This window comes from Bubalus kerabau, chromosome 7, assembly GCF_029407905.1.
Source record: "Bubalus kerabau isolate K-KA32 ecotype Philippines breed swamp buffalo chromosome 7, PCC_UOA_SB_1v2, whole genome shotgun sequence".
Taxonomy (NCBI): Eukaryota; Metazoa; Chordata; class Mammalia; order Artiodactyla; family Bovidae; genus Bubalus; species Bubalus kerabau.
Genome location: NC_073630.1, coordinates 33,767,128 through 33,791,669, shown reverse-complemented (window position 1 = coordinate 33,791,669; position 24,542 = coordinate 33,767,128). Strand labels below are relative to the sequence as shown.

Below are 24,542 nucleotides of genomic sequence, written 5' to 3'. Positions count from 1 at the left end.
TTCTCTGCAGAAGATAAGAAAGAAGGGAAGGAAGGAAAGAGGGAACGTAAATATGATATGAAAACAGATCTGTTTCGAAATCTTGAGTATTTTTAAGAGAGGTTATTTTAAAAATCTTTTAAAAAAGGTTCTCCTTTCTAATAGATCTTAAAAGTTAGCATTTAAACACGCTCAGGGCTTTCCCAGGTCATTAAAAGTCTCTCCTCTTAGCCACTGTTTCCCCCAAACCCACTCCCGTCCCTGTCTTCTCCAGCTCACTGAGCAGCACCCTAGCACACCTTGTTGCTCCAGCTGGAAACTGCTGATGTACTTAACGTTCCCTTTTCCATACACCCAGGCCTGAAGATGGAGAAGGCAATGGCAACCCACTCCAGTCCTCTTGCCTGGAAAATCCCATGGACAGAGGAGCCTGGTAGGCTACAGTCCATGGGGTCGAAAAGAGTCGGACAGGACTGATCGATTTCCCTTTCACTTTTCACTTTCATGCATTGGAGAAGGAAATGGCAACCCACTCCAGTGTTCTTGCCTGGAGAATCCCAGGGACAGGGGAGCCTGGTGGGCTGCCGTCTATGGGGTCGCACAGAGTAGGACACGACTGAAGCGACTTAGCAGCAGCAGGCCTGAAGAGGCTACTTTTGTACACCCCTTTGCTACTGTGTGGCTCAGACGGTAAAGTGTCTGTCTACAATGTGGGAGACCCAGGTTCGATCCCTGGGTTGGGAAGATCCCCTGGAGAAGGAAATGGCAACCCACTCTAGTACTCTTGCCTGGAAAATCCCAGGGACAGAGGAGCCTGGTAGGCTACAGTCCATGGGGTAGAAAAGAGTCGGACAGGACTGAGCGACTTCATTTCACTTGCTACTGTGTTACGTCAGGAATTTATCACTTCCTGGCTGCTTTACTATAACCACTTCCTAAACAGTTTCCTACTTCTAGCCTTGCTCTATTCCAATCCTTTCTCTACACCATAGCTAGAGTGATCTTTCCAAAGCTTAAACCTGTTCAGGACACGTCTCATAATTTTCGTGATAAAAGGGAGAATCTTTAATGTGGTCTGCAGAGTCCTGTAGGATCTGGTCCCCTCCTCCCTTCACCTTAGCTTTTTCTCTTGTAATTTCTTCCAGAGTTTTATAAACAACTAGTATTCCATCTGGATCCCCTCCCTCCCTCCCTCCCTCTATATTTGCAAGACTTTTCTTGGAAACCCTGCCTGGCCAACAGGATTAAGGGCCTATTGCAAACATAGAACCATCACAGTGATGGCTACATGGAACTGTAATCCTCTTTTTGCATGCCTGTCTCCTTCACAAGAGTATGAGTTCATTATATATTTATTTTTCTGTTTGTCTCCAGTGCTTCTGATAATGCCTCTGATATAGCAGCCACTTGTAATTGATTATTGAATATATAAAAAAATTAAAATCTTCCTTAACACATCTAAAATAAAATTGGTTTTTAAAAACATTTCATTTATCTCATTAATATTTATTCAGCAGTATAAGCCAAGTCCAAATATATCATTTGTATAAAAAGAGGCAAATGTGTAATATTTCTGATGTACATACAGAAATCCTTCAATAAATCTCTGAGAATGGCAATCCACAGCAAACTATTCAATTACCAGTTATCCTTGGTTTTGTTCATATTATTATTCTGTCAGTTCTCATATGATTGTTTTTTCAGATGTTTAATTTTTGTCATGAAATAGTCTAGGCACTGAACCTATTGGTAATCATTTGCATATGAGCAGGAGTGAAAAGAACAAAAATACAAATGACCACAAAAGTAGCCACAAACCAGAATATGGTTTATTAAGAGAAAAACCATTGATTTTTATCATAGATAGTTCATCCATGCCTAAAACCTATGGAGAGTAATCACTGCTAATGCCAGAAAAATGCAATGACTGTTCTCTAGAGGCCCAAATAGATTACTCTTACAATGAAGGTTTACACACACACACACACTACTCTGTAATTTGGCCACTCTGGGTCTCTAATGTGTTACTTGTGGTAGAAACCTATTTTCATTCCATTCTTTCCACCTGGGGTGCTGCTCTGTGCTCTTTCATTATTGGCTCTTTTATATTGATGATGATAGATTATCAATAAATCCCTGCCTCTACTGTCACATCTAATCCTCTTCATGGCCATCACCTCTATACAGTCAGGACCTCCTCTGACATTGCCTCCAATCTATGAAACCCACTTCCATCTCCTCTCGCCAGTTTTTATTTCTTCACATGTACTCTTACTTCTAACATATCTACCCTTCAGTGAAAAACACTAACATTTGCAGACAACAACCAATAACACAGTAAATCCATAAGTGTGAAAACACCCCACAGTGATCCGTCTACAGTAAGTACTCATAGAAAAGATTTGCATTTTCAACTTTAGTTCACAAAAAATAATCAGTTAAAGTTCTCAAGTGGAACTCTCCAATATTTGCCACTATTAGCTGCCAGTGAATCTGATATATGCTAATTGCAGTAAATATGTGTCCTGAAGAAAGGAGCACCATAAAAATTCAAAGTCTTGTCTTCTTTTTTATGATAATTCTAAAGCTTGAAATTACAATTTACAATTTCTAAATGCCTATGGCAATAACATTTATTCCTAACTTCATATTTTAATAACTCATAGGATTATATTGCAAGATTCTAATCAGATTTTTGTCAAATTTTAATAAATACATAGGTAATGTTTTATTTGACTAAGAAGCATTTTATGACATCAATAAGTGTGAATGTAGCTTTCATTAACCACTGACATTTTAAAATGTCAATTTTGCTGTAATGTGTTCTTTCTATTTTAATAACATTTGATTTTAGCTGCTTTGGGGATCAAATGTTAAAAATCATTTCTTAAAAGTTTGCTTCTCTTTGCTCTGGAACCCAAAATAGTTCAGTTTATTATTAGCACACACTAAGGTACAGCACGATCGATCTCTCTGTGTTACAAAGATAACATACAGACCCTGGTCCTCGCTGCTCAGCAAAGCCAAAAGGGCACCCGAAGACCTTTACGTGCTATATACCTTTTTGTGTCCAAAGTCAACAATGCCTCAGTGATCTTCATCTTCCTTTTCCAGTTTGTTTTGTATTTTTGTCCTTGGGTTCTCTCTACGGTCCAGTGAAAAAACTAACTTTCAAGAAAATTTAGAACCACCTGCATCCACAGTTTGATAAACTGACTTCAAGCTAATCAGCTATTTGATACTCGCAGCTCTATGAGACCTACCTCATCTGTCTTCCACTCTTACAACATATTCCTCGTAGAGACATCTAGGCCTTAGACATCTGCTTTGAAGTTATTTTGATTGTTAGGAATGCAAGTCATACTTGAGCACTTAATAATTTTAATCACTCTGTCCTTCTTTCTATAACCTTACTATTGAAGAACTTGATATAGTGTAAACCACATCATGACTCTTAAGAGGCTGCTCTATCCTGCTTGCTTTGTTCCTGGAAATGTCAGAAATATTTTTATGTGTCTTGGTGTTATATATCCTACATCACAGCTACTTTTCTCTCCAGCATTATAAGTAGAAGTGCACATACAAGTTGTCAAGAGCTTTCTCTTTCTTCTTCCTTAAACCTCATTTTTCCATTTGACAAAAGGGGGTTATAATCATTTCTATTTCATGGTGTTGTGAGAGTTGAAATAGTTGCTATATAAATATTTAACATAGTGCCTGGCACATTGCATTGTTCAGGAAATGTTAGCTATGATAAATTTTCCTCATCTTTATTTTTCTTTGTTTGAATTGCACTTGTACTTATTCATCTGTTCTACAATTTGATGGTACTAGTGGTAAAGAATCGACCTGCCAATGCAGAGATGTAACATAAGCAGGTTTGATCCCTGGGTTGGGAAGATGCCCTGGAGGAGGAAATGGCAACCCACTCCAGTATTCTTGCCTGGAGAATCCCATGGATAGAGGAGCCTGGTGGGCTACAGTCCACGGGGTTGCAAAGAGTCAGACATGACTGAGCATCTGAGCACACACACAATATAATTTAAAAGTACAGAAAAATTAGATATTGTGTCATAGTACACACCAGGATGGTTTAGAGAAAAGGCATGAGCTCTGGAATTGGATATCTGGGATGTATTTGCTCTAAGATTTGGGGGAAGATAAATTAATCTTTCTAAACCTCATTTATGCACCTGAAAAATGAGGCTGAAAATATACTTCATTGTGGGAATCAAATACTATAATGAATAATTGTTTTTTTTAAAAAACTACAGAAACTATATGGTCTTATTTCTCTCTAGATCCCATTTGCTGCCTCCATTCATCCATAATTTCAAAGCAAATGGGTCAAACTTTCTCAGGTTTCCACCTAGTGGTAGCTCACAATGAAGTCATTTTCAGGAAAAGTTTCTCCTGTTCCCCTGTCTCATTCCCTGTCTCATTTACCAGCCATTTGGAAGCAAGTCCTTGAACCTTCACCTGCGTCTAAGGACACCCAGTAATGATGTCATCCCCAAAATATAACTTCATTTTCCTCTCCGTTTTTCTCTCCATGTTGTCACTGAAAAGGAGTAACCCTTCCTTCTAAATCTAGTCTGTGTGCCTGTCTATGGCTGGAGGGTTGTCACAAAGAAGGTTGTAGGTGGTATAGCTTCCAAGGTACACTTACGACACTTTCCTTTCCAAAACCAAAGCTTTGTCCCATAATCTATAACACGGAGTCCTATCATCCTGCCCAAGAAGAGAAGTTTGCTTGATTGCCAAGCAGCTGAAATTCCCCATTGCTATATTCCCCCTGCCCAATAAAACCCCCGTGTTTGCTGCTTTCTGCATTGCGGATGAGGTAACTATGTGACACCACATCTGGCATGGGCCTCCCAGATGGCTCAGTGATAAAGAATATGCCTGTCAATGCAGGAGGCCCGTGTTCAATCCCTGGGCTAGGGACATCCCCAGAGAAGGAAACGGAAACCCACTTCAGTATCCTTGCCTGGGAAATCCCATGGACACAGGAGTCTGGAGGGCTACAGTCCCTGGGGTCATAAGAGTCAGACATGACTTAGTGACTAAACAACAGCAAAGCCTGGCATGCCTGTCTGGGCCCAGACTTTGCAACTCCATGGGTCTAAAGCCAGACCCCAAACGTTCCCATCCATCTCATGGGCTGTCTCACTGAGACCGTGTCATCAGGCCTCAAGCCAGAGTTGCAAGATAGAAAGTAGTGCTGTGAAATGATTCTATACTTTAAATGTTGATACTTTTTAACTTACAAAATTCGTTTTTAATTTCACATACTTATGAAGGGGATCCATTCTTTTGTTAAATCTTACTAAAATGATCGTTCCCTTAAGTACACTTGAAGTACATACTACAATAGGACGACAACGCTGTAACTTCAATATATTGAAAACTCAGGGGGAGAAAAAGTAGAGGAGAGAAATAAAATTTTGAGAAATGCAGATGTATAGAATCTAGATCCTATGTGCATACATATACATCATACCTTAGGAACAGAGTTCCAAGGAAAGGTTTTCTCAGAAAAGATACTACTTCAAAATAAGCTAGTTAGAAGAAGGAAAAAAAACAAACCTCTTATCAAGTTGCAATAGAATTTACCATCTTGTGACATCTCAGAACAGTGTTCTATTTTTTCTTTTATATGATAATTTCCTAGTCAACTTTACTTCTCTAGTAGGGCACACTGCTGACCTATGTACTCCAAGGAATTACACAATCATTGAACTCAAAGAAGAAAGGGGGATGGGAAGAGCCTTTGAACCGTTAAAGCTTTTATCTTTACAAAAGCTGTATGAAGCTTTTGTATGAAGTCTATCTTTCATTTTTATATCTTGCCTGTGTGTGTTTTTACCCCCTGAATCTTCCATGAAAATGAATGTGGTTTCACAAAGAAAAAAACTGCTTCTTCAGAATATGAAGACTCACGACAAATCCCGTTTAATTTACCATGCTTTTGCATACAGGAATGTTAGAAGGTTTTATATTCGGCTACAATATACTGCTTGTTTCAACAGAAGTGTGCCTTTGCTGTTCTGTTCTGCAGGTTGGTCTCCACTTGACAGTCTATAAAATACACTGACATGCCACAGTTTCTTTGCCAGTCTTTAAAGTCTAAATGAGCTTCACAGTTCCTTGCTTTATTTTTGCACTACAATGATGTGTACACTTTCTAGCAGCTTTCCATTGGAGAAACCCACACATGTCAGAGAGCTTCCCAGGTGGCATTGCTAAGTCGCTTCAGTTGTGTCCGACTCTGTGCGACCCCATAGACGGCGGCCCACCAGGCTCCCCCGTCCCTGGGATTCTCCAGGCAAGAACACTGGAGTGGGCTGCCATTTCCAGGTGGCACTACTGGTAAAGAACTTGCCTGCAAACGCAGGAGACAACAGAGATGGGGGTTTGATCCCTGGGTTGGGAAGATCTCCTGGAGAAGGGAATGGCAACCCACTCCAGTATTCTTGCCTGGAGAATCCCAGGGACAGAGGAGTCTGGTGGGCCACAGTCCATAGGGCCACAAACAGTCAGACATGAGTGAAGCGACTTAGCATGCATGCATGTGTGCTAAGTCAGAGGAGAGAATCCTTCAAAAGTTTTAGAAATCACTGGAACCTTGATATATCTCACAAAGGATAAAATCATGATTTCAGTAATGCAGCCTACACCTAAACAAGCTACATGTATGGGTCACTGGCATGCAGACACTTCATCACAGGAGCCTGGGTCGCATTCATCAAAATAGAGCAGGAAGAGAACAGAAATAGTTACTGACTTTGGCCAGCTAAGCGTGCCCTTATTATGTGTGAACAAGGATCAAGGTTGAGAGGAGAAACAGGGCAAACAGGAGTTATGAGAGAGTGTTGCCAGCCTAATGCAGCAGACTTAATGCACCCCAGAGGAAAGTTTCAAACACTATGCGGACAAGGGAATTTGCACTGAAAACTGGAAATTAATAGTTTACAAAATTATTAATTTATAGTTTTAAACATTAGTGTGGTTTTAAAGATGCAAATTCTGTGCATTAACTTTTAAATATACAAAGGAAGATAAAAAATATTCCTCTAGAAAAATTTTTCTCCCATTCTTCATAATATCTTTAATTTCCTTGTTAATAAATGTAATTGAGAATAGCTTTTCACAAAATTTTAAAATTTCTGGTTCTGTTTGATTCTGCGATAACTGTTTATGCTACAATCCACAAGTTGACCAAATAAACTTTTCTTCCTAGGTTTGCTTCAAAAGACTAAGCTATGACAAATTAGAGTTGCTGACACAAAAATACTACTTAGGTGTTTAGAATTGGTAGGGTATCTACTGTGTCTTAGGCAATGGTAAGACACAGTATAGGAAGAAAATCAGCCATTATTATGGACACAGCAAGTTGGTCAAATTCCATGACACCAGGGCATGTGGGACACTATTCTCATCTTATAAATTAAAACTACAAAGTATGTAGGCTTAAAGAAAGAACTTTAGTCCCCGCAGGTAAACACATTTAGTTATCACTGTATCATGCAGTCACTTACACAGAGAAAAATGCATGGAATGTTAACAGAAGTACTTGTGTGTGCTCTGATCAGAGTACAAGTGCTCTCTACAGGAGGTTGCTGAAAACAGCTCAACTTACAAGGTCATCATACCCTTGATCACAGCGATGAATTCAGTGTCAAGAGTGAACCAACATTACACATATAAATATTTTACCAAGCTAGCCTGAGGTAGGTAAGCGGATGACTAATAGCAAAGAAATCAGAAAGGAAAAAATTTACTGAGTTTGGCCATTCAGTAGGAAAGTAAATTGAAACTAGAAACAAAGTGTACTTTTGGGAGGGACCAGGGATTGAGTCACAATTTGTGAGGTTATTATCTGTATGTGGAGAGCAGATGCCTGCTTCTGAAAATAATCAGAGAATTGAGTATGGTAAATCAAAGTCAATTCTCATGGCCAAGGCAGAAAAAGGACTACTCAAGACATACCTTGTTACCACTGAAACAGCAGGAGCATACTGTATAGGTTCTGCAGATTCAGTGTGTGTGTCAACTTACAAAAGAGGCAGAGAAGTAGTATAATTATCCCAGGAGTTCAAACTATGTAAAATTATAATTTTGCACACCAATGGGAGGATGAAAAGTGCTCAGCAAATGTTAGTTGCCAATGTAATTTTATCATCAGCAAATAAATATACACATTACCAAAACAAACTCAAGACCTACCTAGAAGAGATGTTGTTTGATATAAATTATTTTTTTACTCAATCAAAAATCTTTACCACTCAAAGTCTAGTTTGTAGTTATTCACTTAATTATTTTATCCAAGGTACTGCAATATGCTGAAGTACATCTGCATGCAATGGAAATAGAGAGGAGGATTAATGGGAAATGAATTGTGATAATATTTTTTAATGTAACACAAGAAAGAAGAGAAATTAATAAGTACAATATAAAAGCTTCTGGGTGGCTCTAAGTGGAAAATGTTCAACTTTCTAGCATAATCATCTCAGTTTCTTGATTGACTTTCATAGAATTTTAAAGATCACTGGAGGGACCAAATTGTTTTGTAAACTCTTATGCAACTTACTATAGAATACATAATCCAGAAGGCTCATGTGTGAAGGCTAATTACAGTGATTAAGGAGACATGCATCTCAGTTATCAAGCTTCCTTTGATGGCAAAAAAAGATTTCTCATATTAGCTTACTATAAATTCTTCTTCCAGTGCTGTTTTCTAGTACAAAAGTCAAAAGTTCTGAAATATCGCCACTTGTGTTAAATGGGTGAGTGTGAGTGTTTTATGTTATATACAAAGTCCTTTCTGTGCTTTGATAAAGTGCTTGTAGTTACAGGGCTGGCATCTGCTCCTGGGTCCTTTGTCATCTGCTTCCTCCCCATTAATGACAACTTGTGCTTTCACAGATGGCTTTTTTCTCCACCACCCACGCCCAGTCTGTGACTCCTGTCCTTTGGAGCCCACATGTTTTGCAGCCGCATGCATTGTAGGTATGCCCTGAGCAAAAGCTCCTCATTTCCTAAGTAACCACTTCCTCAAAGGAGTTAGGTTTCCAGGTTACCTGTTCTACTTATACTTTATTGGTTTCAGTCATGTTAGGATGTGACATAGTTTAATTAAGCATCTGGCACAGTTTGAGGCAGAAGCCAAAAATAAGGAGGAAGTTTGTACTACTACCCCTAGAAGAATGCAGGAGATGTCTTATTTTCACTGAGCTATACATCTGAATTATTTGTAAACTGCTGAGGTTCCTTTAAGTGCTTACTATGGGCTCTTTTCGCCATAGCACCCTCTAGTTCAAAGGCAGCTATCATTACTACCATTGGATCTTTGAAAAATGATTAACACCATGATGATACTTTCTGTGGGTTTATAAGATGTGGCATTATCAGGATACACAGGCTCTAACAGAAAATAATGGAACCACAATAAACTTCTTCCTGCAAAATGACTCAAATCAGTACCTAAAATACAAAACAAAAAACAATCGCACAACTTCATAAGATTACTTCATTTTCTGTATCTTCTGTCTTAACTACTTCCAGAAAATTTCAAGTGTTACCACAACAGGAACTATTTTCTTCCATTATTTTTTCTGCCAAATAAGAGCTTACAAAAATACACAGTCTATTAAATAAAACTTGCGTCATATACACAAAAATAGACAAATCTCCATTCCAACTTAATGGCCCAAATAACATTTTATTCTTATTATTTGGACCTATCACCCCAAGTGGTATGAGAGCTTCTTGGTTGCAGGAACTGTGTCTGGGACATAGTGTCAGGCCAAAGCAATGCCTATTATATGAAGGAAAACTTGGAAATTCAATGGAACTCCTCAATCACTTACAAAAATAAAGAGAAGCAAAAACAATTGAAAACACTGCAGAATCATACAGGAACAAGAACGATCGCTAACAGATTTCAGGGCCACATCATTTCATAGGTGAGAAAACTGGAGTCAGGTTAATAGTCTGCCCAGCGTCACAGTTAGCCGCAATAATACACAGGTCTCCCGAATGTGTCTTTATGGAGCTTTAGGAGCATCTGGAAATTTTATGTAAATATTACTTATTAAATTAGCAAACAGCTTTCTAGTATGTTTTCTGTTCTTTATAACCCTATGTACCATATCCACCTCCAATCATGCTGAATGTCTTACAAGGACTGGCAGCTAAACTTAGTTTCAAATGCAAAAGTAATATTTGATCCCTATAATTAATAAAAACTACAGTAGATTCTTAAGAGTTCATGTTTGTAATGCTAACATAATTTACTTTTCTAAAATGTAATCGATGTTTATTGATTAGATTTTTAAAAATTATATTAGTAACACAAACATGAACTCTAAGATAATCTACTTTAGCATTTTATTAATACATAGGGATCAATATTACTTTAGCACTTGAAACTAAGTTTCTTTGTTGCAAAACTTCTATATAACCTGACTCCTCCCTTTGCCTCCTTGGAGCAATTCTCTCAGGGTCTCTTGAAATGCTGTCTCCTAGGCTTGAAGTCCTAAGAATACTCACCAAATAACACATTACTCTCAAAAAAATTGATGTAGAGATTAAATAAATCCTTTGAAAAAAAATAGAAATTTGGTAAAACCATCATTATTCACATAAAGATACACAGAGGTCAAAATCAGTTTTGATTTCAACCTTTTTTTACAAACTGTGAAAAAATGAGTTAAAATTGGTATTAACAGGTCTCTATTTGGGTCAGTGGTAAAGAATCCACCTACCAATGCAGGAGACACAGGTTTTATCCCTGACTCAGGAAGATCCCCTGGAGGAGAAAATGGCAACCCATTCCAGTATTCCTGCCTGAAATTCCATGGACAGATGAGCCTGGGGGGCTACAGTCCATGAGATCGCAAAGAGTTGAACATGACTGAGCCACTGAGCATGCATGCATGCAAAATATATAGAGAGCCAAGAAATATACATTAATGTGAAATTATTAATGTGAAATGATACTATTTCTCCTAACCAAATAAAGATTAGGTTGATATGTTTATAATAATTTTTGTATCCTTGATATTTCTCCTTAATAATACATACTTTTTTTATTGAGGTGTTCCTCACGATATGAGCAGTATCAGATCAGATAAGATCAGTAGCTCAGTCGTGTCCGACTCTTGGCGACCCCATGAATTGCAGCACGCCAGGCCTCCCTGTCCATCACCAACTCCTGGAGTTCACTCAGACTCACGTCCATCAAGTCGGTGATGCCATCCAGTCATCTCATCCTCTGTCGTCCCCTTCTCCTCCTGCCCCCAATCCCTCCCAGCATCAGAGTCTTTTCCAATGAGTCAACTCTTCGCATGAGGTGGCCAAAGGACTGGAGTTTCAGCTTCAGCATCATTCCTTCCAAAGAAATCCCAGGGCTGATCTCCTTCAGAATGGACTGGTTGGATCTCCTTGCAGTCCAAGGGACTCTCAAGAGTCTTCTCCAACACCACAGTTCAAAAGCATCAGTTCTTTGGCGCTCAGCCTTCTTTACAGTCCAACTCTCACATCCATACATGACCACAGGAAAAACCATAGCCTTGACTAGATGGACCTTTTTTGGCAAAGTAATGTCTCTGCTTTTGAATATGCTATCTAGGTTGGTCATAACCTTCCTTCCAAGAACTAAGCGTCTTTTAATTTCATGGCTGCAGTGACCATCTGCAGTGATTTTGGAGCCCAAAAAAATAAAGTCTGACACTGTTTCCACTGTTTCCCCATCTATTTCCCATGAAGTGGTGGGACCGGATGCCATGATCTTCGTTTTTTGAATGTTGAGCTTTAAGCCAACTTTTTCACTCTCCACTTTCACTTTCATCAAGAGGCTTTTGAGTTCCTCTTCACTTTCTGCCATAAGGGTGGTGTCATCTGCATATCTGAGGTTATTGATATTTCTCCCAGAAATCTTGATTCCAGCTTGTGTTTCTTCCAGTCCAGCGTTTCTCATGATGTACTCTACATATAAGTTAAATAAGCAGGGTGACAATATACAGCCTTGACGAACTCCTTTTCCTATTTGGAACCAGTCTGTTGTTCCATGTCCAGTTCTAACTGTTGCTTCCTGACCTGCACACAAATTTCTCAAGAGGCAGGTCAGGTGGTCTGGTATTCCCATCTCTTTCAGAATTTTCCACAGTTTATTGTGATCATATAGTAATGATAAATATACAGTAAAGGGACATCTCTAGAAAAGGGCTAAGTTGGCATCAACGCAGATCTAATGGGAAAACTTTTAGCAAGGTACTAATGAAGTGAAGGAAAATGGAGGGAGTAATTCAGAAAACGAAGATCATGGCATCTGGCCCCATCACTTCATGGGAAATAGATGGGGAAATAGTGGAAACAGTGTCAGACTTTATTTTTTGGGCTCCAAAATCACTGCAGATGGTGACTGCAGCCATGAAATTAAAAGACACTTACTCCTTGGAAGGAAAGTTATGACCAACCTAAATAGTATATTCAAAAGCAGAGACATTACTTTGCCAACAAAGGTCCATCTAGTCAAGGCTATGGTTTTTCCTGTGGTCATGAATGGATGTACGAGTTGGACTGTGAAGAAAGCTGAGCGGCGAAGAACTGATGCTTTTGAACTGTGGTGTTGGAGAAGACTCTTGAGAGTCCCTTGGACTGCAAGGAGATCCAACCAGTCCATTCTGAAGGAGATCAGCCCTGGGATTTCTTTGGAAGGAATGGTGCTAAAGCTGAAACTCCAGTCCTTTGGCCACCTCATGCGAAGAGTTGACTCATTGGAAAAGACTCTGATGCTGGGAGGGATTGGGGGCAGGAGGAGAAGGGGACGACAGAGGATGAGATGGCTGGATGGCATCACTGACTTGATGGACGTGAGTCTCAGTGAACTCCGGGAGTTGGTGATGGACAGGGAGGCCTGGCGTGCTGCAATTCATGGGGTCGCAAAGAGTCAGACACAACTGAGTGACTGAACTGAACTGAACTGAACTGAATAGTCCAGCTATACATGCTGAAAAGTCCATTTCAGAATTCTGTATAACCTAGTGGGGAATCCCTTTCTGGCTACCCTGGAAGCTCTGGTGAGTAAGGACGAGAGTGAGAGAACATCTGGTAAAATATTCATGCAAGTAACCAAAAATATAACAAAGAAACAAACAAAAAAAACCCTGGCATCATAAAGAGCTTGTTGAGTTAAAACTATTAATAGGAGATATCTGAGGAACTGGGAGAGAGAATTCATCTATGAGCTGCTCATTCCTTCTTTCTTCCCTACACTCATGGATTTTATACTATTTTAAAGATATAGAAAATCTACCAAAGTCAAGGACAAAGAACAAAAAGTAGTGGTTGTCTTGTGTTTAGGAGTTTCAGAACTGCTGACGTCTCTAAAGGTTTGAGGTCTCCAAGGCTGCCAAATTACCAATTAAATCCCCAGGATATTTATTGAAGTTTATTCAAAACAGCACAGTCTATTTAAGGCATAACTTTTAAATCACACTTTAGTGGTCTTTCAAAAATTCAACTTGAGTAATACCTGAGGCCTCTATGAGCTTAGTTATATATGTATGTATCAGAAACACACAGCCTCATTCCTGAAGATCATACCACCAGGACAGAGACAGTCATACTTCATGCAGATCATAAAGCCTTTCAACTTATCTGATAAAACTGTTTCCTCTTTCCCATGCTCAAAGGTAACTGGAGGGCAGGGTGGAAGGAAGGCTCAAAAAGGGAGAAGATATATGTATACTTATGGCTGGTTCACGCTGTTATACAGCAGAAACTAACACCACATTGTGAAGCAATTTTATCCTACAATTTTTAAAAATTCCAAAAAATTAATTGGTTATTAGATAGACCAATTAGTCTCATTAAACATTCAAAAAATCGCCAGGGTGTCTCATATATACACATGGAAAATTTTTTCTCAAATCGCAATGTAGAGTCATACTGATTATTAAAAGCAGATCTGCTATTGTTTCAAATTCAAAGATGGGGTGGGTAGAGTAAGGGATGATGGGGAGATGAAAGTATTTATCGCAGTGGTTTTCAATTCTGGTTGGAATCACCAGGGGAGCTTTAAATGTATATAGATTATGGTCTTCTTTCCTTTTTAGCCTACCCCAGGATCCTGATTTATTATGAATGGATGGAGCTAGATGACTTTAATGAGATTTTCCACAATACGCATTTAAAAATGACAAGTCACCTTTGAAGCAAAGGGTCATACTCAAACAGCTGATGATTCCACTAGCAATTTCTGTAGAACTCCAAAATTTGGGAAGTGCCTTTTTGTACTATTCTTTATTTTAATATACTATATCCTTGTCTCTGATAATAAAGGTAGTCATTCTTTATGAAGAAATTATTTTGAGAAATACAAATGAAAAGAGTGATATAATGGAAAAATACAAACACAAAAAAATCATTATATATGGCATGAGTTGAATTCTTAACTTCCTTGTATTTTCACTGACTCCTATAATACTTCTACAAAATATTTCGGTATTCTTTATGATGTAAAAATGTATGATAAATAGCATTACTTTTATCCAAGTGATGAATACAGTAACTAATAAAAAAATTTTAATAAAGGTCACCAATGAAATGTTTTCATAAAGATTAAAACATTTATATGAATTCAGATTAGCATAAAGAAAAGGGGGTGGCGAATTCCACTGAGGTATGCTTAAAGAATTTAGATTCCAAAAATGAACCCACTCATAGTAGCTGATTTACTTTAAGATTTTTGTCTTTTTAGCCTTCTTAAAAACGTTTCTCAAGTCATACACTTGGGACTATTTCTGCCACAATCCCACAAATTTGACAGCTGTAATCCTAAACTAGTAGTTAGTCACCCACTCAAGTGGTTGAAAGAGGTTCTTTACAATTAAAAACCAATAAAAACTTAGATTACAGTGCTATTCAAGAGTACCATTAATAGTGCAAGTCACTTACATACAAATAATTATTCTAGCCAGGAAGGGGTTTCTGAATTGAACTAAGAGAGGAGGATAGAAGGAATGTAAAAGAAAAAATATATAGGTTTTTAAAAAATCATGATTCTGGGAGTTCCCTGGTGATCTAGCGGTTAGGATTTAGCGCTTTCACTGCTGTGGTATGGGTTCAATCCCTGGTGGAGGAACTGATATTCCACAAGCCATGCAGGTGCAGCCAAAACTCAAAAAACAAAAATCGTGATTCTATAGAAGCTTCCCCATGTAAACAGATGTGCCCGAACATACTTATTTAGACTCAAGTGACTATTAAGACGTAAAAAGAGAGAAAGCTGTCCAAATAAAGCTCAAGACCTCACAATCTACTTTATGTAAATGTGATTTCTTGAAGTACTGATGTATCGCTGAAGGGGTTATAGGAAACGACACGAAGACAGTTTGATATAAGTGCTAACATACATTATGGGAATTTTCCATACTTGAAGAGTTCCAGAATGTAATACATTATACAGGACCCACATTATTCTGTTGTGATTTGTACGTTTAATCATATTGCATTTGGCTTAGCATCCAGAACACTGCATACGTGGTTCTTAACTAAGCGTTGCTCATCTCAGAGGAGGGCTTCCCTTCAGGAGCAGGCTGGGCGTCCATGCAGAAGGGACCAGCACAGGAGAGCTGACTGGCCTGTCCTCTCTTCCTCCTATACGACTGAGTGCACTCAGACCACCAGGAAGGCAGGCTCAGCTGGCCACTGTATTTTATGCTTATTTTAAACCCATAACATAATTCAAAAGTTACAGGATACTTTCCTCTCCACACTTGTAAATAAGCATTCCTCCATTTTAACAAAGTATACTAACAAACTAACTTTCAATATTCTTTATGTTTCCGTGTTCCCTTACAACTTGGTGATAGGTCCATTAAATATACTCAGTAAGAGTTCTCATTGTCATCAATTTAATAACAAAATAGACAAGAAGAATATGGTTGGGACAGTACCCAAAAGTTATCCTAGAAATAAGAAATCTTATTCTTTCAAAGATAATAATTATATACATTTAAAAGAAAGCAAATAACTGATCAGAACCCTTTTTTACGAGAATCAAGGAAAAGGACTTGAAAAAAAGTTTGCTTTTATTTTCACTTAATCCTACGCAAAATCACCTTTCTGTGCTAGTTAAATAAGTGTAAATACGCAAATACATCTGATGTCTTGATAAAACTGTAACAAAGAATGATCATATGTAATCATTTATCACTGACAGCAATTGCTATATTTAAGAAGCAAATGTTGACTTCTACCAATTGATTTTCCAAAAAATCTCATGGAATATTCTGGTGCAATTATAGTAGAAGCATAACCTGAAATTTATACCGTTTCCTCTAAAATATGTCATTTAATTTATTCTCACAGTAATTAAATTTCTTTCAGTTATACGAAGATATTTTGGAGGTTAGAAAATTGAGACATTGGCAGATTAAATGATTTACTTATGCTCTAGATTTAGTGTAGGTACGAGACCAAGAAATCATACTACCTTTTTTCCCAGTGAATTTTGGAGCCTGAGGTTCAAATCCCAACTCTGCCATATACTAGTTGGATATGATTAAGCAAGTTCCATAATGCTGGCCCCAAGTTTCCTCACTTGTGAAATGGAGAGAATATCTAATGTATCAAACTGCCAATGGGATTAAATAGTACAATGTGTGTGCCAGACATGGGACCACCTTGGTACTCAGTAAATATTACCATAATTTTCACACAAAATATGAACTCGGGCATTTTAATAGTATAAATAAAATAGGAATAGTTTCAAGCATTACAACGCCAAGAACTAGTCATACAAATTGCCTTTCATGCTATATGATTTAAATAAATATTGCAGACAGTATGATGCATTAGAGAATGGTTTGTCCATGCTGAAAAATGGAGAACACATCTATTTATTTGAACTGGTAATCATAAGTTTAAATGACAAAGATAATTTAAACATATGCTTTCCTTTCAAGAATGAAACTGCTTTGTTTAGTGATCCTCTGAAAATTATACATTTTTCCAAATTAAAAAAAAAGTACATTTGGAAAAGAATATATGACTGTGGAATGAATATTATACTCAAAATCACTTTCTAGAACAAAGTCTTAGAAGTCTGCGAGAAAGATTCCTTTTGGAATCCTTCTCAAGTCTAAAGTTCTCAGAGTTTAGTATGAAAACTAGATATCCAGACGTACACAGAAACGACTTAAGTTAATCCGCAAATAATGAGCTCTCATCTCTGTAAAAAAGCTAGAACATCAATGTACTCTTCTGAACAAATAAATGATAAATTAGCTTGCTTCAAATAATCTTACTCTTGGTCCATTTGCTTTAAGCTTGGTTTTATTCTCGGTCTACCACAGTATGACACATGTACCATATATGTTTGGTACATACTATATTTAAAACAGTCCAAGGCAGAGGAACCAGAGATCAAATTGCCAACATCCGCTGGATCATCGAAAAAGCAAGAGAGTTCCAGAAAAACATCTATTTCTGCTTTATTGACTATGCCAAAGCCTTTGACTGTGTGGATCACAATAAACTGTGGAAAAGTATGAAAGAGACGGGAATACCAGACCACCTGACCTGCCTCTTGAGAAACCTATATGCAGGTCAGGAAGCAACAGTTAGAACTGGACATGGAACAACAGACTGGTTCCAAATAGGAAAAGGAGTACGCCAAGGCTGTATATTGTCACCCTGCTTATTTAACTTATATGCAGAGTACATCATGAGAAACGCTGGACTGGAAGAAACACAAGCTGGAATCAAGATTTCCGGGAGAAATATCAATAACCTCAGGTATGCAGATGAGACCACCCTTATGGCAGAAAGTGAAGAGGAACTCAAAAGCCTCTTGATGAAAGTGAAAGTGGAGAGTGGAAAAGTTGGCTTAAAGCTTAACATTCAGAAAATGAAGATCATGGCATCCGGTCCCATCACTTCATGGGAAATAGATGGGGAAACAGTGGGAACAGTGTCAGACTTTATTTTTGGGGGCTCCAAAATCACTGCAGATGGTCACTGCAGCCATGAAATTAAAAGATGCTTACTCCTTGGAAGGAAAGTTATGACCAACCTAGACAGCATATTCAAAAGCAGAGACATTACTTTGCCAACAAAGGTCTGTCTAGTCAAGGCTATGGTTTTTCCAGTAGTCATGTATGGATGTGAGAGTTGGACTGTGAAGAAAGCTGAGCGGCGAAGAACTGATGCTTTTGAACTGTGGTGTTGGAGAAGACTCTTGAGAGTCCCTTGGACTGCAAGGAGATCCAACCAGTCCATTCTGAAGATCAGGCCTGGGATTTCTTTTGAGGGAATGATGCTGAAGCTGAAACTCCAGTACTTTGGCCACCTCATGCGAAGAGTTGACTCATTGGAAAAGACTCTGATGCTGGGAGGGATTGGGGGCAGGAGGAGAAGGGGACGACAGAGGATGAGATGGCTGGATGGCATCACCGACTTGATGGACGTGAGTCTGAGTGAACTCCGGGAGTTGGTGCTGGACAGGGAGGCCTGGCGTACTGTGATTCATGGGGTTGCAAAGAGTCGGACACGACTGAGCGACTGAACTGAACTGAACTGAAAGAAGCCTGAACATTTTATTCTAAGATAAATCTTGCTTGTCATGAAGTTGAAACTAGGTTCCTTAGTATACACATCCTGCATTTACAAAGATGGTATCACTGAGAAGCTGGTAGAGGGGTTACAGCCAAGCAAGAAAAGTGTTTTAACTTTACAAATAATTAAAATTTATTTGAAATGTTTTATTGAATACAAAATAACAACACAAAGATTCTTTTAATTAACAGCAAGTTTATAAAAGAATATTAAAATGAAATCTAAACATGAGGATGCTTAATTGATTTAATACTCTATAATATTTTACTTCAGTAAAAGTATTTTCAAAATCAGTTTATTTTTTTCAAGATCCACAGTTGGTTTTAACACCACAGGGGAATGTCTCATCTGAATTTTTTTAATAAACTGGTTCATCTACAATACACTTTACAAACGGATATGTAAATGATAAAGTCAATCATCTCTACAACTGATGTATTCCCTTATGGTTATAAAATGGCATCAGCAAATAAAGTATAATCATTTTTAGGTTAATTTCTGGAGATGGTGTTCCAGAGTGCTGCTAATAAGCAAACATGCTTTTTTAATTTCTTTTGGAATTACCATTATATATACCTTAAGGAGGGAGAAGGCAATGGCACCCCACTCCAGTACTCTTGCCTGGAAAATCCCATGGATGGAGGAGCCTGGTGGGCTGCAGTCCATGGGGTCGCTAAGAGTCGCACGACTGAGCAACTTCACTTTCACTTTCGTGTATTGGAGAAGGAAATGGCAACCCACTCCAGTGTTCTTGCCTGGAGAATCCCAGGGACGGGGGAGCCTGGTGGGCTGCCGTCTATGGGGTCGCACAGAGTCGGACATGACTGAAGCGACTTAGCAGCAGCAGCAGCAGCATACCTTAAGGAATAATTATGAGGTAGAGCTTTCTTCTTTTAAACCAAATTTTAGAACTAACTCAATTTGGTTATGTGTGCATGGGGCCAGGGGAAGGGGAGGTGGAACTATATCTAGAAGATAAACCTGACACAGCTAAAAAATCCAGTCATTCTTTTAGCAAGCACTTCTTGTGCTGTGTAAATAGCTATGTAATGCCACACGCATCTGCAGTAGAAAAGGGAAGAGGACCAATAGATTTGTATATCCCCCCCCCAAAAAAAGAGGAACAAAAACAAATAGTAGCTAGGCCATTATTTCCCTAATTTAATGATACTATCTAAATACGAAGATCAGATGATCCCATCATATGATCACAGTATCAACCAATGATCTCTCCCTGCCGAGCTGGACTCAAGCTAAAGCAATGCAGCACCCAGGCAACTGAGACTCAACAACTGTTGGCACTCTTCCATCTTAATGATGTGGCTTTGCAATTTTACTCAAGTATAGAAAAAGAAGAAGCTTGAACTAGATACAGAAGCAAGCCAAAGGGAGACCAAGAGAGAGGTATGGTAAGCAAAGTTATTAGGTTACAGTATACGCTAAACAAGCACTCCTGGCCAAAAAATAATAGACTGTGTTTCAGAGAACAAAAGATAAAAAAAGATATAATCACAGGAAATTGCTTTATGGCACAATGTTCCATTTAGACAATTAGAAACAGACTGCAGTAGCTGTCGAAAAGGGAGCCAACTCCCACCAAAATGGCCAAGAACATCCTTGATATTATAAAAAAGAATGAACGCATCCTTGAAACAAGGCCATTTAAAGGTCAGGCAGGCAGTATTAAAGTTTTCCCCAGAAGGAAAATAATAATATATGGCAAATGTTATTTGTTTGTATTGCCTCATGACAATCATTTGATCTAACTCCTGATGAAATAAGTAGTAACACTGAAATGTAAGGAATCCCTGCGCAGTAAGATCTGAACTTAATGTGAGTCCTCAAGTGTCCTTCCAAGAGTGAGGCAAAGATAACAACCCCCAAATGAAAAGGTAGACACATCTATTACTGAAGAAACAAAAGACATTGAGCACATGGATTATTAAGCCTATGGATCCCCAATGCATCCCTAATCCCAGAGCTATGTTTAACAGCTTGTGTACAAACCACTATTTTTATGCCCTGCTAATGTAATATGTCATTTATCATCTTCCGAAATTATTCACTGACCCACTTTGTTAATTAAAGCACTTATAGAGATCTCCTTGCCTTATAGAAACAGACCACCAGCTAAAGGAATAGTTCAGTTCAATCAAGTTGTAAGATTGTTTCTGTCTTAAAGAAAAAAATATTTTAAAAGAGAAAGACAATGATTCTCTAGTTTACTGTAAATGGAATCAACATTTTGTTCCATTTACTTAACCCTGGTCTTTTCACTTAGTGGCTACAGTCAGAAGAGAAAAGCATAAGATTATTAATGAAAACCAAAAAGTGAATTAAAATTATAATTTTAAAAATTCTGAGACACAGCTCACTGCATGAAGACTCTCAGTATAGTTTTACATGGATCAGTGTCAACCTTTAGAAGGGGAGGGGGGCAGAGTAAATAAAACCTGTGGTTTATTCTTAACCAGAGATCTACAGCAGATACATAAAGTCAAAGAGAAGGCACAGGCTAAAGATCCTGTAGTAGAGATGATGAACAAGAAGAAAATACTTTAACCCTCCAACCAATCTTTCCTGCTTCTATGACAAGTGTTCAGAGTCACTTGGAGGAATAAAAAAAAAAACGCCTAGCTTTGAGACTGAATAAAGATATTAAGGAAAAGCAGAAAAATGAAGTAGAGACTTTTTTTTTTTTTGTCTTTACTTGGTTAAGCCAAGGAAATTTGCCTTGCTAAGGCATCTCCTCCCAATGCAGCAAATTTAGGCATGAGCTATAGGCTGCAAACTGAGCTTGGAAATGGTGCAGGGGAATGATGGAGGGAAGGGAGGAGGAAGTTGCCAGCTCTGAGGCTGATGGTTCTACACTGAGCCTCACAAGCAAGGGCCTAAAGGGATGCTCCTCATACCTTTCTTTTCCGTTCCATACGTTCCCTGGGGATTTTCCGTTGTTTTTTCCTCTCTCTCTCCAGGTTTTTCTCCTTTTCATCCAGTTCAGCCTCTCGAACTTTTTTAATAGAAGCAGCAGCGTGAGCCATTTTTGCAGAGGAGAGCAGCAGGAGCAGTTGCGGCAGCTCAGTTTCCACTCCCCAGCAATCCAGGTGATATTAGAGCTAGATGGGGAGGAGATTTTCCCCACCAGGGCAATGGCTGGCAGCCAGAACACTCACAAAATAATCCACTCCGCCCCCGAGCTAGGTCGGAATCTTGCTCCAGCCTCCGCAGCATTCATAATTCACAAGGTACCAAAGTCCGCGGCGAAGCCCCTCCAGGAGCGCACACCTGCATACACGCGGGCATAGGTGGGCGCCCACACTTAGAAATGGTCCCACGGGGAAGGCGGAGCACTAGATTCCGAGCTCTTCAGCCGTTGGATGGCCGCAAGGGCAGACAAGCATCCTACTAGTTGAAAAAGCCTTCCTCTTAGACACACATCACCAATTGGAACGGTCTTTGGGGACTCCTCCAGACAGTCTGTGTCTTCCGACTGGAGCCAGGAAGAGGCCACCTCCGTGGAACTGGAAGGGGGTGGGTAGTTGATTGCCGCTTGCAACCACACCTCTATGCAGGGTGAGAAGAAAATGGTGCGGTCTTGCTAAATGACTCGCTGCTGCTGCTGCTGCTGCCGCTACTGCCGTTGCTAGGGCTGCTCTGCTGTAGCACATGACATGAATTCCCGTCTCTTAAATCTCTCAGCCCTTCCCCTCTCCAAGGGTCATTTAAGAGGGAAGAATCAACGCTGCAGTTCGGGGGGAAGAGGAGCGCAGTTGGAGTCACTTGCCATTGCCAGAGAAACACGGGGGTGAGCCCGTCTGGGAAGGGCTGGGAGTACTGTCAAGCGTGAGCCCGCATTAGGGAGCTGCGTTAAGCAGGGAATGGAAAGGAGCTGTCAGCGAGTACACAGCATAATCTGGACTCAGCCAGGTTATCCTGGGAGAAAGAGGGGGCCCTCCAAAGAGGGAGAGGAGAGCAGAGGCAGAGAAAGGGAGAGAGAGAAGCAGGCCACACCTGAAGTCAGTCTCCATCATTCTGAGAGGCACACAGGTACTCATCATTCATTACCAAAGGCTTTCCTTAAATACAGAATTAACTAACATGATGAGGTCACACAGGATTAATATTTCTCAATGTTCCTGCATGTATACCCAAGAAAGAGATGCAATGAAAGAAGAGAAAGGATACAACCTGTTAATTCAAGAAGATGCAGCTCTGTATAGTGTTTTAATTGCTTATAGTACCAGTCTTTTTGCTTAGAAGTTTACAATTTTATCTAGGGCCAATAAAATGTCACTCCTTTCTTAATTATTCATCTCTGGACTCTAGAGTCATAACACTGTGTTGTACACAGTGGATTATGGACCCCCCCATCCCTACATATAATCACACAGTTAACTAGTACCATAATTGCTGACATTTAAACAATAGAATCCCATCCTACTTATATCCTATTATTAGGAAAAAGGTAAAATATTAAAAGTGCTCTTTTACAAAATGGCATCTTTTTGTATCCTAATTCTATGACATATCTACCTAGATAAAGGAAAATGTAACATTTCATTTCCAATACTACATGAAGAGAGTAACTCTTCTGGGAGGGAACATACTAATTTTCTATATACTGTGGGTTGTCTCTACATATTTTGACCTATTACAACATAATATGTAATTTTTCATTTTTACCTAAACTAAGTTGAAAGAAAGGATTAATACAATATCCCATAAGCAAGCAAAATGTACTTCATGGTAGTTCAGGGCAGTGGTCCCCAACCTTTTGGGCATCAGGGACAGGTTTCATGGTAGACAATTTTTCGATAGCCTGGGATGGGGGGAAGTTTGGGGGATGATTCAAGCACATCACATTTATCGTACACTTTATTTCTGTTATTATTACATCAGCTCCACCTCAGGTTATTAGGCCTTAGATCCTGGAGGTTGGGGACCCCTGATCAGTGAACCCTGCACTTAAATCAGACTCAAAAGTCAGTCAAAAAATAGGAATAATTGCCATGGCATGAGCCAGCATTGTATTGGCACCATGAAGATTCACAGGTCGTTAACTTTCAGCCAGCATGACTAGTTTTTTTATATATGATGAGCATAACTTTCTCTGATTTGACCAGCTGAGAATTCATCTTCTAAAAAAAAAAAAAAAAAATCAGCTTACTAACTCCCTCCTCTGGAAAATCTTGTATGTATTTACAAAGAACCATACATAGATATTTAAGTTCCTTAACCAGGTGAGTCATTGCCTTCCACTTGATAAAAGATAATCAAACATTTTCTCCTCTGAGGGTCTTTGAGATAATCATCTGTGATGGTATCAAAGCCGTTGTTAGCAATGAAAGCGGTTCAGTGAGAGTAAAAGACTGAAGCACAGGGTGATCCTAATGCCATCTGGCATTCTCTTTTCCTCTAAACATTTTTTTAAATGTTTACAGCCAACAAGTCTTACTTGATTTGTGAATATCCTTTTAACTTAATAACATGAATCCCAACAAACGGTACCTGAGTCTCCTAAAGCAGATTCTCTTTAATGAGAATCTTTCTGGGCTTGTCTGGGACGATGCCTGTCCCACACCCCTTTAGAACCTGCTTATCCTGGATCACAACATCTCCTATAAACCTCCCCAAAGGAAAACAAAAAACCACAAGCACAGCTAGAGAGGAAAGTGGGAAGTTCCTGTTGTTAAAAACATTTGTTTGTTTCATTAGTCTTTAATGAACTCAATAGACCTACTTGTACAAGTGGACAATATCAGTTTAATTATCTGATTTTCTAGCACCAGGAGAATTACACATTTTTAAAACTGCAATCCAACAACTTTACAAAAAATTTTTTTAGGCATAGTTAACAAAGTCTTAATCCTCTAGATTCCCTCCATTTTTCTACAAAAAGTATGAGAGCTCTTTTCTTCATTCTGTCACATGAAGAA

The 24,542-nt window shown here is 38.9% G+C and overlaps 1 protein-coding gene across 3 annotated transcripts in view; it reads right to left on the bottom strand.

Annotated features, from left to right (window-relative positions):
• The window catches only part of ANK2 (ankyrin 2), a 285,421-nt gene extending 262,452 nt beyond the window's left edge, over positions 1–22,969 (bottom strand). For 2 of the 3 annotated variants that reach the window (XM_055588008.1, XM_055588011.1), the window contains exon 1: positions 21,519–22,968. In XM_055588008.1, coding sequence (XP_055443983.1) covers positions 21,519–21,647 — 129 coding nt within the window. In that variant the 5' untranslated portion in view covers positions 21,648–22,968. Of the gene's footprint in view, positions 1–21,518 lie in introns of all 3 variants that reach the window. The other variant, XM_055588009.1, reaches the window with a different exon arrangement.
• Positions 22,970–24,542: the final 1,573 nt, after the last annotated feature.